The sequence below is a fragment of the Erinaceus europaeus genome, chromosome 1 (assembly GCF_950295315.1).
Source record: "Erinaceus europaeus chromosome 1, mEriEur2.1, whole genome shotgun sequence".
NCBI classification, from domain to species: domain Eukaryota; kingdom Metazoa; phylum Chordata; class Mammalia; order Eulipotyphla; family Erinaceidae; genus Erinaceus; species Erinaceus europaeus.
In genome coordinates, this window is record NC_080162.1 from 144,348,364 (window position 1) to 144,367,159 (window position 18,796).

An 18,796-nucleotide genomic window follows, 5' to 3' on the forward strand; every position below is an offset into this window, starting at 1 on the left:
TTTTTGTTTCCATAGTAAATTTAAGCCTTTAGTCTTCTATGTTACTATATTTTCTTAAAGTGAAAAGTATATGAACTGTATGAACTGAATTCTATAAGCTGCTAGTCAGTTAACATTTTCTGTTTTTCATTATTTTTTTTTAGGGTGAGACTAGCCTATTTTCCCTACATCAAGAATAGAGCAGGTGTTTTTGTTTTTGTTTTTTTTTTTTTTTTAAGATTGAGTTATATATTTTATGTGAGAGAGGCCAGAGCACTATTCTGTCATATGTGATGCTGGGGATTGAGCCCAGGGCTTCATATGTGTAAGTTTTAAGCTTGACCTAGTTCTGTTGACTTTTGATAGATTATAGTGTGTTGTATATATAGAATATGTCCTCATTCACTACCTTCAGAGACCAATACAGTGTCCTGAGGTTGAGACATTCTAGTAACATTTTAGTGAGTTTCTTTTATAGTGCTATTTCTTAATTTGAATAATGAATGCTGTCATTAGTAAGTTACAGGGCAGTGCTACCTGCAAAAATGAAAAATATTAGAACATAGTAATTTTATTTTGTGAACACTGCAATTCTCTGACAAAATAGATTTGCTTAAAGGTAACAAAAATATAATTCTTAAAGTGAAAAGTATATGAACTGAATGAACTGTATGAACTGAATTCTATAAGCTGCTAGTCAGTTAACATTTTCTGTTTTTCATTATTTATATAACATTATTTCATTATTTCATTATTTATATAACATTATTTCATTATTATATAACAAAAATATAAAGTACCAATTACTGTGTGTACATACACCATAATTGTAGACCCAATCAAAAAATAGTTTGTCCATTTATAAATTACCTTGCCTGTTAAAACAAATAAGCTACTATTTATAGGTCTAAAAGGTTAAAACCAAGTCTATATATCTAACAGCCACAGCCTTAGAACCTCAGTTCTTTCCAACATCCAGTTCTTCTTAGCAGAATGACGCTGTGTCTTTCTGAGTGACTAGTGAAAGTTCTTTAGAACAAGGGGAAAAGGATCTAGTGATCCAGGAGCTTAGGGCTGTCTATCTGGTGCTATTAGATGTCTGCACCTGTTCTAGAGATTTCTTTCTCTTGGCGTCATGGCTGAAACTGAGCTGCTTACTGTTTGTACTTACTCTGAGTAATTGCTTTATATATATATATTTTTTTTTTTAATTTTTTATTTATAAAAAGGAAACATTGACAAAACCATAGGCTAAGAGAGGTACAGCTTTGCACAGTTCCCACCACCAGAACTCCGTATCCCATCCCCTCCCCTGATAGCTGACCTATTCTTAAAACCTATGGTAGTATGGACTCAAGATCATTGTGGGATGCAGAAGGTGGAAGGTCTGGCTTCTGTAATTGCTTCCCCGCTGAACATGGGCATTGACAGGTTGATCCATACTCCCAGCCTGTCTCTCTCTTTTCCTAGTGGGGAAGGGTGTTATTTTCGCCCGGCTATGTTGTTTTTGCCGGGCTGCCTTCGCGGGCGGGTAACAGACGACCAGGGACTCATGGTTGAGCTGTAGGCAGTATCTCTTTATTCATGCAGGACGCAGCACAATCTAAGCCGAGCTAAGCTAAACTCAGCTAAAGTACCCTAAAACTCACAATGCTGTCTTTATATATACTTGCCAAGTAGGGTGGAAACAGGATGTGACATAGAGAGGGTGGAGAGAAAAGTGACTGGTGAAAATCAGAGTGTGACAAGGAGGGGGCGGAGCAGGTGAGAATCCTATCACTGAACCACCAATGCCCTGGAGGGAGGGTGGTGCTTGTTAACAGCGGTTATGTAAATAGAATGAAGTGGTTATGGAAATAGAATAGTGTTAAGCAGGGGGGATTTAAACCAAATGAAACAGAAGGGGTCTCATGCATACCAACAGAAGGGCACTGGGGAAGCGGAGCTCCAGGACACATTGGTGGGGTCGTCTGTCCAGGGAAGTCTGGTTGGCATCATGCTAACATCTGGAACCTGGTGGTTGACAGAGTTTACAAAGCCAAACAAATTGTTGATCAATCATGGACCTAAGGCTGGAATAGTGCAGATGAAGAGTTGGGATGTCCTCCATTTTGTAGATAGCTAGTAGGCATATTTTAGTTAAATTCCAAAGGGCCTGTGGCTATACTAGTATTTTTGTTTGTTTTGTTTTTGTCCCTGAGCCTGAAATTTGATATGCAGGTGGATCCAAGTTATTGTATGTGACCTCTTCATCCCTGTAGACTTCATCCCTGAGCTCACATTCTGTGGTCATGAGTAGGAATGCTCCAAGCTGCCCCAATTATCAGGACCCATCTTCCTCAGGTGTAGCATAGAGTATGTTGGAGGATGGAACATTCTCTACCATTGTTGATCCAGGTTGAGGGCAAGGTCCTATGGGGGGCCCACAAAGAGGTCTATTTTGTTGTTCCTGATAGAAATGACTGGTAACAATGGAGAGAGAGATTTATTTGAGGTCTAGGCCCATCATGTCTATTTGGGAATCTCAGAACTCCCCAAATAGGCCCCAGCTGATGGGGGTGGCCTGATAGTGACTAAAGAGTCATCGTTAAAATATGCCAGTCTCTTGCCCTTATTCAGCTTTTGCAGTCCTTGCTTTGATAAGGTTAGCTTTGGAGTGAGTGAGAGAACTGTAATAATAAGTAGGTGAGGAGGGTATCTAAGTCAAAGTAGATACTATTTCATTATGAACTTTATACTGACTCACTGCAGACTATTGTGCACTTTTGCTTTCAGGTACATATTTTGTCCTAATTTATGAATACATGTGAACATATACTCTATCTAACAGGACTATATCTAGGTTTTGGGACTTTGTTAGGAAGTGAACCTCCTGGAATGGAATTAGAGAATACCATGAAAGGAAAGGTCTAACTTGAGTAGTGAGGGTGAAGGGTTGACATTCCACACCTGAAGTCTCTGGACACAGTCTGAAGTGAAGCATGCTGAGGTGATACTTGTTGCTTTGATTAGGTTGTGATTGGCGGATGCGATATCATTTGGTATGACTTGAGAGAAGCATGCAGGAAATCGAACCCCACCCCAGAGGTTTCAGGACTAGGGAAAATATAGGCTCTATATAGTAGAAGTGGGAGGTTCCTGCTGTCTTAGGGTTTAAGAAGACAATAGATAGTTATTGCTATAATCACATTGGCAATTGGGTTAACTTTGAAAAATCCCTTTGTTAGGATTTGCTGTATCATACACACCATCACCATATTTTATGTCCTTTGATATTATTTGTATAAAGCTATACCACCATTTCAAAGATTCAGCCTATGTATTAAAGACTGCTTTAAAAAGTTTCAGACATTCAATGAGTTTTTCCCCTCTCATATTACTTAAACAGTGATTTATATGGTTACAAATTAATGGGAGTGTACATAAACACTATTCCCACCACCAAAAGACTGTGTCCCATCCCATCCCCCCCGCCCCATGAAGCTGAACATCCACTCTCACCCTCAACCCAGGGTTTTTACTTTGGTGCCCTACTACAAATTTAGTCAGATCCTGCTTTAAGTTTCCCTTTCTGTTATTCTTTCTCAACTTCTGTTTATGAGTAGGATTATCCCATACTCGTCTTTATCTTTCTGACTTATCTCACTTCACATAATTCCTTCTAGCTCCATCCAAGATGGGTCAGAGAAGGCAGGTTCATTGTTCTTAATAGCTGTACATTTCAGAGTAATTTCTTTCCCTGTCTTCTCCCCTCTTCACCCTTGCAAACTTCTGATTCCTATCTTGCAAACTTCTGATTCCTACATGTTGCTGTGAGGGGGGTGGGGATGTTGGGACATCTAAGTTTTCTTTATTTTAATGAGAGAAGGAAGAGCACTGTTCTGCTCAGGCAGGGTCTCAGTGCCAGGGGCTGAACTTGGGACCTCAGGCCTAAAAGTCTGGTCCTCAGGCCTAAAAGTCTGGTGTGCTACTACTCAGATATTCCATGACCTGACTTCCTCTTTCTTAATAGGCCGCATTTGCATGGTGTGTGTGTGTTTGTGTGTGTGTGTGTGTGTGTGTGTGTGTGTGTGTGTGTGTGTGTGTGTGTGTTTTAGACATTGTGCCTACCTTAGAAAGAAAAACTTCTGGGTAGTTTTTAGTTACTGCTATACTGAGCTAAAACTAGAATATGTGTTGGAATGTTTATACTCTGTTACATATAAATATATAGTAATCAACAAGTAACCGTAGTTAATGAAAGTTTTTAGACATTTATATTTCCAAATTACCACAGGCTGAAAGTGTCAACATTCCAGTAAATTTCTAGGGTTAATGGGTTTATTTATTGTCAGTTTGACAAACATGAAAATAACAATTTTTAAACGTGCCTTATAAAAGTATTTGGAGATAAACCTGCTAAGCAGTTCATAAATACTTTCTTAAATCAGTACATAGTTACATGACTGCCTGATTTTCACTAAGCATCCTTTGCCTCTCCTCCTTTTAAACCCAGATGACATTGGCCATTGGTTCAAGTAGTTTGGCTAGCAACACTTAGTTCAGGTGTATATATGCTGAGAGTGTAGTGACATTTAGCAATTTAACATATATCCTAAAAACTATGCTTTTAGATTATGTTACAGGAAAAATGAACTTGTATGCCTTTCTGCTATGGAGCTTGACTATTCTCTGCTAAGAACTCTGAATTAATCAAGCTATCTAGAGCAAAGGAGTGAGCAACTTTGAATTGTAACTCTTGACAACAGAACTTTATATCTTCATGATTCTGTTGCTCCAGTGGGCTCGTGTATGCTCTTATTTTCAAGTTTAAATAAGGTGATGGGGGTGACAGATAGAAGAGAGATACCACAGTATCACTCCACCATTTATAAAACTTCCCTTGACATACCCATGTGGCACTGGGGGCTCAGTCTGAGTCCTTGAACATGGTAAAGTGTGCACACTTAGGGGTGAACTTTTTTTTTTTTTTAATAATGATTTAATCGTGTTTTACAAGATTACAAAGTTCCTAAGTCAGACACTTGGACCTTATACACTCTACTTTTTATGGGTCTTACTGGGTAGCAGAGACACCAACCACATATTCTCCAATTAAAACACACTTCTAAATTTTTTTATTAAAGTAAAGGGCCAGTTTGGTTGCTCAGAGGTAGAGCACCTGCCTTACATGCATGAAGCCCTGGGTTCGACCCCTAGGCCCTCATGAAATGGCAGAATGATTCTCTGGTCTGTCTTTTCCAATGGCTTTTTAGGACACTAAATGCTTATGTGTGAAATTGCTTACACCAAAAACCAGCTCTGTAGGTTTTTTTTTTTTTTTTAATACTATTTTCTACATTTATTTATTGTTGAGAGGGAGCAAGAGGAGAGACCAGAGCACCTCTCAGCTTTGGCAAATGGTGGAATTAAAAAAATTATTTAGCTTTCTGACAAATAAGTGAAGCTTTTTTGTACCTTGGCAAAGCCACAGTTACCCATTCATTTTACAGCTCTGTGCTTGTGTAATTTATGAATTAAGTATAGCTTTTTTGTTTTTGTTTCTGTGTCTAGATGTGGTGGTACAGTGGGAGCTGTTCTGACATGTCCACTGGAAGTTGTAAAAACACGACTGCAGTCATCGTCTGTGACACTTTATATCTCTGAAGTTCAGCTGAACGCCATGGCTGGCGCCAGTGTCAACCGAATAGTGTCTCCTGGACCTCTCCATTGCCTGAAGTGAGAGCACAGTAGTCTTCATTTTTTATGTCCATGTTTGTTTATATTCTGCCATGTTTGTAATAGTTGCTTTCAAACTTAATGACAGCTACTCTACCTTATATTCTTTAGAAAGAATAGTTCTGATGGAGAAGAACAACACTTAGCCTAAAACTTAATGTTATTTCCAAGTTGTATAGAGTTGGGATATTTTCCTATATCTATCTGATGAATTTCTTCTCAAAGACTATTAAATAGATTTATTTTTACTATTTGTTTTTTAAATGTGGTGTTAAATGTGTGTGTGTGTTTAATTTTCCAAGTATTAACACAAGTACATTCAGATGTCAGTTTGTGATTTATATGTAACCACAAGATAACATAGAGTTCTATTGATTTAAATACTTGGGAGATTTTCAGTAGTCTAGAAAACATTCTTTACATTTTTCCATACTTCAGTTATGTTATAAATACTAAAAGTAGGTTTTACATGTTTAAGCCTAGGTATTGCATGACTTTGGTGTCTGCCTTATCAGCTCAGATATCAGTTTGTGATTTGTATGTAACCACAAGATAACATAGAGTTCTATTGATTTTAAATACTTGGGAGATTCTCAGTAGTCTAGAAAATATTCTTTATATTTTGCCATACTTCAGTTATGTTATAAATACTAAAAGTAGGTTTTACATGTTTAAGCCTAGGTTTTGCATGACTTTGGTGTCTGCCTTATCAGCTCACTTGGGATAATCTATTTGAACTTAGTTCAGTAATGTTTATTTTGTAGTTGCAAATAAGTACATACTGTGTTTACCTTCACTAACAGATTGCATCAGCTTTTTTTTTTTTTTTTTTAAGCTTACCTAAGAGCATGACTAGGTAGAGTCAGATACTTATTTGAGTTAAAATGCCAGTCATGGATAAGTACTTCTTGTAATACTTCATGTGTTTTGAGTAGAGACAGAAATCGAAAAGGAAGGGATAGGTAGAGACACCTGCAGTACTGCTTCACAGATCATGAAGCCTCCCCCCTGCCAGTGGGGACTTGAACCTGGGTCCTTGTGCACTATTATAGGTGCGCCACTGCCCAGTCCTGGATAAGTACGTCTCTATTTATAATGTCATAGGTTCATCTTAGTATCATAATTTTGATGTTTATGATTTCTTCTCTATAAGATTTTCTTTTTATCTTATCTATGTTCCTTCTATTTTTTAATGATTAGTAGGTCTTTCTGATTCCTATTATAGGAACTGTAGGAGGAAGCCTCCTGGGTTCTGTGTTTCAGATTCTTTTTTTTTTTTTTAAGTTTTATTGAGATCTGCTGCTTCTGCCATTAAGCACCTTCTTCCTTCTCAATGCGGTCTTTTTTTTTTTTTTAATTTTTTTGTTATCTTTATTTTTTATTCACTGGATAGAGACAGCCAGAAATAGAAAGGGAAGAGGGTGATATAGAAAGAGAGACTGAGAGACACCTGCAACACTGCTTCACCTCTTGCAAAGCATTCCCCCTGCAGGTGGGGAGCGGGGGCTCGAACCTGGGTCCTTGTGCACTGTAACATGTGCGCTTAACCAGGTGCGCCACCACCTGGCCCCTGTGTTTCAGATTCTTACATAGTAGTCAGGCAAACACATTCAACTCTGCATCCTCTTCCCTTAACATCCTTTGCTTTTGTTCCTATTTTTTCCATAGTCACAGGCTCTTGTCTAATCCATCTCTCATGACTCTTGTATTTTTTCAGTGTTTTTAATGAATTATAACTCACATGCCATAAAATTCACTCAAAGTAGTTCAGTGTTTGAAATGTATCTATAGGATTTAGATCACTACAAGCTAAATACAGAACATTCTCATCTACACAAAAAGAAATCTTTACCCATTTCTCTTACTCTCCCTCCTTCCAGCCCTGATAACCTATTAATCTGCCTTCTGCACTATAAATTCACCTATTCTGATGTTTATAAAATGGAATTGCACAAAATTATGGTTATTTGTAACTAGTTTCTTTTATTTAGTATACTATTTTCATCTCCATTTATATCAGATATCTATTTTTTATTGTCATAATGAATGCTTTTATCTACTTATCAGAGTGGAAATTTTGTGGGGTTTTTTTTGCGGGGTGTTTATTTTTTCACCTGGAGGCTTATGAATAGTGTGGTCACAGGGACATATGCTTTATTTTCCTTGGAGGTAGACTAGCAGTGGAATTGTTGAGTCATAAGGTAAAACTGTTTTAGTATTTTGAGGAACTGCCAAACTATTTTCCAGAATGATTGCACCACTGTACATTCCTACCACCAGTGAGGGACATTTTTAGTTCTTTGCACATACTCACCACTCCATTACTGTCATTTTTATTATAACCATTTTAAGATATTTGAAATGTTTCAAACAAGGAGTTTTTGAAATCCCCCTTGGGCTCTTAGTTTCTCAGAGGGTGGCTCATGGATAAACTTGAAGATATCAATTAAAATTATAAATTAAATGAAATTGTGTGTGAGTTATGTTTGCAAATGTGACTTTTAAAGGATACTTAACCCTTCTTAGTTTCCTAGAGGTATTTGTGATATAGAACTGATTAACATGATCAACATGTGTTTCTACAGTTGTCATCAGTAGTACTACTACTGTTTGATAGACTATTGCCACGTCTTGCACCTTATTTTTTTCTTTTTCTTTTTTTTTACTTTTTTCTTTTTATTTTTTTTTAATATTTATTTTATTTATTTATTTATTCCCTTTTGTTGCCCTTGTTGTTTTATTGTTGTAATTATTATTGTTGTTGTTGTTGGATAGGACAGAGAGAAATGGAGAGAGGAGGGGAAGACAGAGAGGAGGAGAGAAAGATAGACACCTGCAGACCTGCTTCACCGCCTGTGAAGCGACTCCCCTGCAGGTGGGGAGCCGGAGTTTGAACCGGGATCCTTATGCCGGTCCTTGTGCTTTGCGCCACCTGCGCTAAACCCGCTGCGCTACAGCCCGACTCCCTCTTGCCCCTTATTTAATCAGAATATTTTGAGAGTGGAACCAGAGATACTCATTGTAAATAAGGCCTCAGTGATAGTGATACAGTAGCGTTGAGATCTAGTTAAGTGCCTACTGTAAGCCAGGTACTCTTTTAATTTCTTCATCAATTTATTTAATCTTTACAATAAACTAAAAATGGCTATATCTACTGCTGGTGCAAACAGAATAAGAGAAAAGGTGATACTTGTTCTTCTCACAGCTAGATAGTTACTAGAATTGGGTTTCATATATAAGAAATGTATCTGACCCCAGAATTCAGAACTTTAATTTTATAACTACTAACCTACTCTGTTAATTCTTAATTAAAATGCATCTGTATCTTCTCACCTGAAAATCTTAAGCCATTTCAGAACACCTTCATGACTTAGATATGCCTCTACTCCTTTATCTGGTGTGGATAAGTAACTCTCTTGCTTATTGATACGGTTTAATGATTTGTTTCAATATAATTCATTTTCCACAAGTGGGTAGCAAGTTTCTCAGTGATATGACTCTTTCTCTGTATGCTTAGTCTTTATCTACAGTAAATATTTGATACTGCAGATATTAACTAATTAGAAAAGAGAAATGGAGGGCCAGATGGTGGCATACCTGGCTGAGTGCACATATTCTACTGCAAAGGACCCAGGTTCAAGCCTCTGGTCCCCACTTGTACGGGGAAGCTTCATGAGTGGTGAAGCAGGTCTGCAGGTGTCTGTTTCTTTCCATCTCAATCTTCCCCTCCCATATCAATTTCTCTGTCTCTATCCAAGAATCAATAAATATAGTTAAAAAGAGAAATGGTAACAGAGCAGCTATTTTAATGTTCTGAGAAATCTCAGGGTGATAGGTTTTCCTAAAGTATTTCACTAGAACGGTTGGATGAGAGATTGCTGTGGTACTGAAGAGTGTCTATTAGTAAGGCAAGGATCTCAGCTCATAGGAGGCAGCCATTCTCCTATCAGGGAGCTGAACTCACTGGTAGGGAACATTAGTTGGGGGAGAAGATAAGTGTAACATAATTAGAAAGATAGAAATCATAGCTGTCTTAAATATCATTGAAAACTGAGGTTCTTTTTATTACTACTAGTAAATACCAGTTTTCCATAGTTATGTTGGGGGAAAATCCAGTTTTCATAAGTAAGGAAAACAGACTAGCATAACATAATGTGTTACAGTATGAACATAGAATTTAGACCCAAGTTTGCTATACAGATAAAGAACCAGACTTTGATGGCTGTTGTTTTTTAAACAATGTTTTTTTTCTCTTTCAGGGTGATCTTAGAAAAAGAAGGACCCCGTTCCTTATTTAGAGGATTAGGCCCCAATATAGTGGGCGTGGCCCCTTCCAGGTAACAAAGTAAACAAAATTGTGGTAGTCTGATTTTGAGCATACTTAGGGGAGATGATGAATAAAAGTCATGATAATGAAATTATATAGAGAACAGAGCCGGGTAGTGGCACAGTTGGTTGAGCACACATGTGTTATTGCATAAGGACCCAGGTTCAAGCCCTGATGCCATCAGCATGCAAGAAGCTTCATGAGTAGTGAAGGCAGGGCTGCTGGTGTCTTTCTGTTTTTCTCACTCCTCCCACTTTTCTGCTCAATATCTGTCTCTATCCAATAAATAAATAAAATGTTTAAAAATAAAAGTGTAGAACACTGTGATATAACAGATAACAGGAGCCATCAAATAGGAGAGGCAGATTGAACTGTGTCGGGTGCCATAGGTCTCTTAGGTCATTGTGAAACAGGTTTTGTACCAAGTTGAGAAAGTAAAGAACAAATTAAAGGAACTAAAAGAACAAATTCATAAGAAACGAAGAACCTGTATCTTTTGACTTAGGGAAAAAAACCCAATAATTTATCAATTTTATTCCCTATTAAGGAAGCCTTAGTATATTGTCTTTTTTTCTTTATTTATGAAAGGGAGAGACCAGAGCATGCATTCATAGCATGTGGTGCCAGGGATTGAACCTAGGGTCTCATGCATGTGAGAAATGCCCTCTATCTGCTGAGCTACCACCCAAATAGCCTGTTTCTCATTTTTGTTTCATATCATTTTGTGTTTGGTTGTTGATGTAACCCTTGATGGGGCTCTGTGCAGAATTCACATTCAAAATAATATTTCACCATAAAGTACTTCATACCCTGTGTACTTTCCCAGGTTTAACCATCTGGTGAATAGTCAAAGCTTAGAGCAGTTTGGACAGTAGTCTTTCATTGCGTTCTTTTTGTTTATAGTATGTATGACATTGTCATACTTATCATTTATATAAATGGAATCATATAAAGTATTTCACCAAATATGTCTTATAAGTTTTCCCCATGAAAATAGATAATTAACACATATATAAGTGTGACTAATCCCCATCTATAATACTCCCTTATTGATGTACCATTAGATTACTTCCAGATTGTTCTGTAAGAAACAGTAATTTATGAACATAGCTATACCTTTACGTTAAGCAAATGTATTCCCCCCCCCTTTTTTTAAATTAATGAGAGATGCAGAAAGAAAGACCAGGGCACTCACTTGCTCATCTTTGACTTAACGGTCGTGCTGGAGATAGAACCTGGAACCTAGAGCCTCATACATGAGTCTTTTGCATAACCATTATTCTGTTTCCCCAGCCCCCTCCCCCCTTTTTTTTTAAAAAAAAGATTTATAAGAGAAAATAAAAGACCAAAGTACTACTCAGCTGGTCCATATCAATACCAGATATTGGACCTGAGGCCCAAGGAACCTCAGGAATGTAAGTCTTGTGTTGTAACATTGAGCTATCTCCCCAACCATAGTAGACTTTTTTTTTTTTTAACTATTTTAAAATAGTTAAGTTTTACTGTAGTAAATTCTCCTTGTAATTATTGATTATTTGTTTATCTGCTCTATGATTTATGAGTTACTTTTGTAGATTTCTTCATATTTGTACATCTTTTTTTACTGATTGCTAAATATTCATTGTTAAAAATTAGATATCATTAAATGTATTTTCTTCTCTAATATACATTATTTAATTTTGAATTTTATTAACTTGCTTCTTCAGCACAATAACGAACAGAACACTAAAGCTCTCCTCTTGTATTTGTTCTTTACTGTGCAGATAATTAAGATTGTTGGGAAATAACAACATTTTATACAGTGAGCAAGCAAAACAGTGAGGCAACAGTTGGGGTCCATAGCACATAAATTAATAGAGGAAATGCTTACAGGTTTAATAGTGTTTACAAAAATGTTAGAAAATATGACCTGACCTGATGTAATGATTTGTTTTGGATATGCTTTGTCTTTGTGGGAATATAAATTAGTTCTGCCCTGTCTCCCTACCAGATACTTTTGTTTAAGTGAGTGCACATAACCACATTATCCAAACTGTTCAGCCTTACTCAATAAAATCTTTCCCAACTACTTTTCATTTCTAGCCAGTTGATCTTGAGGCGCTAAATAGGGTGCTAGAACTTTGCAGTTGAGATTTTTTTTTTAAATTACATAAGAATGCAACTAGGGCTATGATTTTTAGGTTTTGTTATACTAAAATTATAAAGATCAATTCACATGTCATATAATATTTATTTTAGAGCAATATACTTTGCTGCCTATTCAAATTGCAAGGAAAAGTTGAATGGTGTATTTGATCCAGATTCTACGCAGGTACACATGATTTCAGCAGCGATGGCAGGTATGAATATATAACACTAAAAAGTAAAAATTTCCTGAAATTTGCATTGAAATAAGATGATTGATGTGTCTTTTTTTGAATTAGCATCTACAAGTATTATTTTTACAGTTACTGATATCTACAAGTATGATTTTTACAGTTATTGATATCTACAAGTATGATTTTTACAGTTATTGATATCTACAAGTATGATTTTTACAGTTATTGATATATAATATATTTGGTTAGGCAATATTTGTGACATCCATTGTCTTTTTTTGTAATTAGAAGTTCAAGTAATAGTATACAGGTAATATAATACAATGTTTTGTGTAGTCCACTGAATATTTAGTAGTCACTTTTAACAGTTTTAAGAACACAATCTTAATTATATCGTAAATAATTTATGGAGCTATAATTCTTCTATCCTCAATTTCTGTTAGTGCCTATTTCCTTTTTGTTGCATATTATGGCTTCTGTCTGAAATTTGTCAGTAAGTTCTTGGTAAAGTATTCGTTTTGTCCTGTGCTCAAAATGCTAAAAGATTTTGTGAGTGATGTCTTACTAATGACTCAGTTATTGTAATGTATATATTTTGAAAGATGTGTTCAGCGTTCTTCATAAATCACAATAGGTAGTAGTCAGAATTTAGGCCCTGGCTATGTGTACATGCTTGCTAAAGAAATGTTTCCAGCAGCTCTACTGTTGTCATTTATGAGAATATGTTTTAATGAAAACACCTAGTCCTGAACCTCTGCTTCCACTCCTTAAAGATGATAAATTGGTCATTAGTTTGACCAGTTCAGTTCTGGAATCATTTGCTGGTAGGCATGATAAACAAAGCCATGACTTTTGTGGTTCTCATTAGAAAATCCTCTACAGTTCTCTGAGCTTTGTTGCATATTTAAGCAATACCTCACATCTGCAAATTATGCTGTGACTTTACAAAGCAAATGATAGCCACTTTCATCAGAAAATTGAATGTCAGTTACATGCTTAATAACGAGTACCTTAAACTTTTAACCATTTTCTGTTTAGGAATAGATCAATTTGAACCATACATTTAATTAAGTATAAGTTTGAAATGCTAATTTCTGGAAGGCTAATAGCCATATTCTACATCTAGCAATGCTTTCCAGATTACTTCCAAGTCCTTTTACATTTAGTTAATTGTTGACTGACTCACAGAAGTTGTAAAGTTGGAAGGTACAATTTTAAAGATGAATGTAATGAGATACTTTGACCAATTAGAAAATATCTTGAGAAATGAAATATGTGACCCTCCATTGGAACGAGGAGGTTGTTGTACATAGATTTGGATTTTTGAATTAGTTCTTTAGTACCATAGAGTTTACTTAGTTACAAGTAGAATCATTCTTTAATGTGCTTTTTACAGATGTTGGATCCGGATAGATAGATTTTCCTTCTACAAAGTTGAGAGGGTAGAAGGTAAAAGATGGTGAACAAACTATATAAGAATATATTTCTTGATAACTAGAATTTATGTTTTTGTTTTTTAACCCCAGAAAATTTCAGAGAAACATTAGTGTCTCTTTCTTGGAAGGTTTGAGATAAAGTAGATAAGCAGTCATATTAAGTTGAGGATTGCCATTACATTATTCTAAGTTTCAAGGTTTAGACTATCTCATCAAAATTTATTGCTAAGTTGCAAAGAATTTCAGTGTTACTTTTATTTTGCATTTTTTTCTCTCGTGTGCAGATGATAACTCGTAGTTTGTATGTTTTATCAATATGTTGATGCTATTTCCTAACTTGAGTGCCTTGAATTTTGGTAAATTGATACCTTATGCTTGTTTATAGATTGCTGCATTTTACACTTACTGTGTAATCTGGAAATACTTGTATTTGCTTGCACTTATATTTTTCTGAGAATTTTATTTTCAGAGCTTCCTTGCACTATTCATCAGCATTAACATATAGCTTTACAGTTTTTATATATAACTTCATGGTTGGTGAAACCGAATGGTCCCGTGCAGACTCACTAAGGTAGTCTTTGCCCACTTCTCAAAGTAATCTAGACCAGATTGTTCTGGGTTGGTTTCAGGATCTTTTGTGGAGGGCTTCTAAATATGAACTGGGAGGCAAAGGACTTAGAGGCATATGTGGAAAATGTTTTTTTTTTTTTTTAACTATACCAAAAAGAAAATGCTAACCTTGTCACTTTAGTAATTTAAAAATGCACTAAAAGAGCTGATTCCTGATACAGTTCTGTTAAGATAATTGCCACAGCAAATAGCACACATTAAGGATTTAGTGATGTACCTTGTACATAATTTTTATTCTAAGTAACCTCTCTTAACACTTGACTTTTTTTTTGCATTTGAGTTAAATGAACTTGAGTGTTAGTTACTAAGTCTTTTTGTAAAAAACTTAAAAGATCAGTTTGTTTATAATGGATCTAATTTTTACTTGTATGAGTATTTCAAGGGAATTCTGTATTTGTATACTTCAAGGAAATTCCCAATTTTCAAAAGTTTTAGTCATATTCCTGATTAAAAGGAAATTGATTCTAATTTTTATTTATTATACATTTATACTTATTTGCAGAGCCAGGGCCTCTCACCTGTATAACCTTATTTCTCTAGTTGAAACCTTTTTTCATTCAGATAGAGACAGAGAGAGAGGGAGAGACACCACAGCACCAGAACCTCCTCTGGTGCCATGGGACTTCACATGTGATGCTGGGGTGCAAACCTAGGTTGCACAGATGGCAAGACATAGGGACCTACCCAGTGAAATATAGACTCGACCCTGGCTCAACTTTAAAAAGGCTGATTGTGGGATTGTTTTAATACTTGCAACCTATCTGAAGGGTTTTATTTGTGTATAGCACTTACTGTCAATGTTTCAAGATATTTTTCTGTTTTGGATTATTGTTTATTATTAAATACTAAACTTTTACACATTTGACACTTTGTCTTATAACTATAAAATATTTTTTTTAAATAGTGTCCATAGCAGTATGGCATTTTATTCAGCTGGATGAATAGTGGGACAGATGCTATGTGTTTATGTTAAACATTTGCCCTGCTTTTTTTGTTTGTTTGTTTTGTAAAAAACAAGAAATTAAACACAAAATCCAAAATACTCCACCAGGATGGCTGTGCAGTATTACTGGCAATAGTATAAATGGTGCAAGCTCTATTGTAACAGCATATACTTGATTTTATTAAAAATACTATAGTTTCAGAGTAAAAATTATTGAGTATTTTGATGGATTTTAAAAAATATTTATTGGACAGAGACAGATGGAAATTGAGAGGGAAGGGGGGAGCTAGAGAAGGAGAGAGAAAAAGAGACACCTGTAGCCCTACTTTACCACTTGTTAAGCTTTTTCCCTGAAGTGGGGGCCGGGGGCTTCAGCATGGATCCTCAAGCATTGTAACATGTGAGCTCAATGGGCTGCACCACCGCCTAATCCCTTGTTGCTCTTTTTTTAAGGTTTACTAAGTAAGATGGTTGTGAGAGAAAAAAATTGTCATCACTATAGATAATAATGGCAAGAAAATGGGATATAAAAATCTCAATTTTTTTTTCCTTCAGAATTCCCCTTTGACAAGGTTAGCATTTTTTTTTCCTTAAGATAAAATTGGTCTTTTAGGTAAGTATTTGGACTCTGAAACTGCTACAGATGGCAGAGTTTTCAGTACTCGATGCATTTAAATATATATATATATATGACCCGTTCTATATTCCTTCCTTTTTCCTTTTTAACTTAAAAATTTCCACAATAACAGAAAAAAAAAAAAAGTTAGATCTCACAGTAACTATTTCTCAAATCCTATCAGTGGGATTTATTTTGTACACATGTTTCTGATGAGGTCACTGCTTGTTGTTATGATACAGAAAAGCCTGTGTCTATTTTAGGCATTTACTGTACATTTCTCCCGAGAAAAGAGTGAGATCGTGTCATCTCATGCTCCCCATCCGCAGGTCACTTCCTGTAGAAATATGGACTAACTTAAACCTCGTGAGTACTGATCTGAGCATCTCTTGCAGCCTCTAGTATAAGAACACACCCTGGGAATTTATAATAGTTGTAGAATTAATAGAAAACGGGAAGTGAGCTTTTATTTCCTGAGTGTATGTGCGTTATCTGAGTATTTTATGAAATTTTAATTTTGATCGTTTCATAAAATTCTGTAGAGGGAAGAATGAGGTAACTTTTCAGTCACTGTGTAATAAAAGCCTGGAGTCCTCAGCTTAGCCATATAGCCCTGCCCACCAAATAATTCAATAGCATTATTTATAATATACACATGCAAATGTAACATGCCCCATGTAACCTGTAGAAAAATAGTATTCTTTATTTTAAAATTCTAGTATAGTGCTTTCTGTCTTCTTTATCTATTGATACTTGACTTCCTAATCTACAAAAGTAATTTAATTTTAAATCCTACTTATTTTCCAAATTATGGAGGATAATAATACACAAGATCTTAGCTGTTCGGGTTTTAATTGGGGATGTTTGTATGTTTTATTTATTTACTTTTAAAAAATACATTTCTCTTAGGTGAGCTATGTTCTGTTTCAGAAGTTAATTAAAATAAAAAGTTCTCAAAATGCATTACTACAGATATCACTCACTTAATGAAATGAGACATTTTCAGCAAGTTCACTGTGGGCAGGATTTTCTGTTAATCTGGTTTTTAGCTGATTTACTAACTTGGGTCGTAGATAAAGCAGAACTTTAGAAATTGCATTTCTAAAGTTGTTTTTTTTTTTTAACATTCAGACAAAGTACTAACTACATTAACAACAATATAGCCATTTTGCTTATTTGACTGGCGCTGTATTAATTCTTAACCTAGAAATAGGTTTTTCTTATACCTTTAGTTCAGCTTTAATGTTTAACTTGGTGTAAGGAATTAATACACATTAACATCAAAATGTCACAAAATTTAAACACCAAAGTTAAAGGAAATCTCTAAATATGAGGGGCATTATTCCCTATATCTTTGTATGTTTGTCTTAGAAGAAGTAGGAAGTTATGTTTGGCTTTGGCTGTTGGTCAAAAGTCAGATCGCCTTACATATGTATATATGACTGTAACTTACTGGTAAATTTTTGTTTCTTCCCACGTCCTTCATTTCTTGAATAAATGATATATTTCTTGGTCAAATTAATCCATTAAGATATTCTTAGCTTGAATGTCTTTAAAATAATGGAAGTAACTGGCAAAGGACCACTAGCTTAAAAAGCCGTAGTCTGTTTCTAGATTCTTTGTCTAGTCCAATGGTTTACTTAGTGTCTTTATTAAGAACTAGCTTCCCACAGGGAGAATTAATCCTAAATAACTAGAGTAGGTTCAGGTTATTTAAAGTAGGGACAGAATAACAACATACATCTAAATTTTTATATGACCTTTTTCATACGTTTCTTTGTATCTGGAAATGAAATTTAGTTAAGTGAGAAATACCTGTTGTTTGCTCCCTGTTGTCTATTAATATGCACGGAGAATAATTATAATTTTAATATATTTTTAATACATTTGAAGTTTCTTTTCAGTGCCTGATTGAGGAATTTTTGTGACTTAAAGAGTATTAAGCTTGGGCACTCAGTCTATACGTTTAGAAATAAATTTTTTATTTAAAAGAAATTTTGCTAACCTTATTTTCAAATAAAATATAATTGAATGAGAGTTTTGCCTAGACTGGCTATCATTTTTAAAGTTTGATGTATTAAAACTTACAGTTTTAGAATCTCAGATTAATCAAAATCAGATACTCATGATTAGTAAAAATCATTATAAACTATGTAAGCTATTTTGTTTATTTATGCTGCATAGTAGCTTTTTACTGATAAATCCCTAGTACTGCTATACAGATACTTAGCTAATACAAATATGTAAATTTAAATATTATTGGTAATAAGAAGTACTAGAGTACTGATTGTGTGATGTATGTTTACTTTAAAATATGATTCATGTATTTTAGACTTATTCACTTAGGGAAAAAAATGAGGTTTTATGAGAAGAAAAATAATACTTTATAAGTTTATTCTCAATCCAGGCCATGCAGGAAAATTTTTTTTATAAACAAAGTATTTAAACTGGTCTGATAGTTTCATATTTTTCTCCTTTTTACCAAAAAAAAATTATTATATATATGTGAAATAAAAATTCTGATTTAAAATAGCCCTAACAACTTGACCAGCATGTTAAATTTTCATACTGACTGATGTTTGCAAACTGCTGGTCCCATTCTGGATATGGAGGTATATATATACATTTAAAAGAAAAGGAGACCATATAACTATTATAAAGCAAGTAAAGGGTTTTCAAATCTATGTTATAATGCACTTATCTTACTTGACATATCCAGTTTGAACATCCCTCTATAAAATCTATTTCTGTAAGGTATAAAATTTGAGTTAGCTAAATATCTGCCATTATATAAGGGACAAAAACCTATGAGGCTAAATTCTGTTTTGT

The 18,796-nt window shown here is 35.0% G+C and overlaps 1 protein-coding gene across 2 annotated transcripts in view; it reads left to right on the forward strand.

Moving 5' to 3' along the window:
* Positions 1–18,796, forward strand: part of SLC25A36 (solute carrier family 25 member 36) — a 34,939-nt gene that overhangs the window by 6,936 nt on the left and 9,207 nt on the right. The window contains exons 2-4 of one of the 2 annotated variants that reach the window (XM_007518843.3): positions 5,533–5,697; positions 9,957–10,034; positions 12,263–12,363. In XM_007518843.3, coding sequence (XP_007518905.1) covers positions 5,533–5,697; positions 9,957–10,034; positions 12,263–12,363 — 344 coding nt within the window. The remainder of the gene's footprint in view (positions 1–5,532; positions 5,698–9,956; positions 10,035–12,262; positions 12,364–18,796) is intronic. The other variant, XM_060196607.1, reaches the window with a different exon arrangement.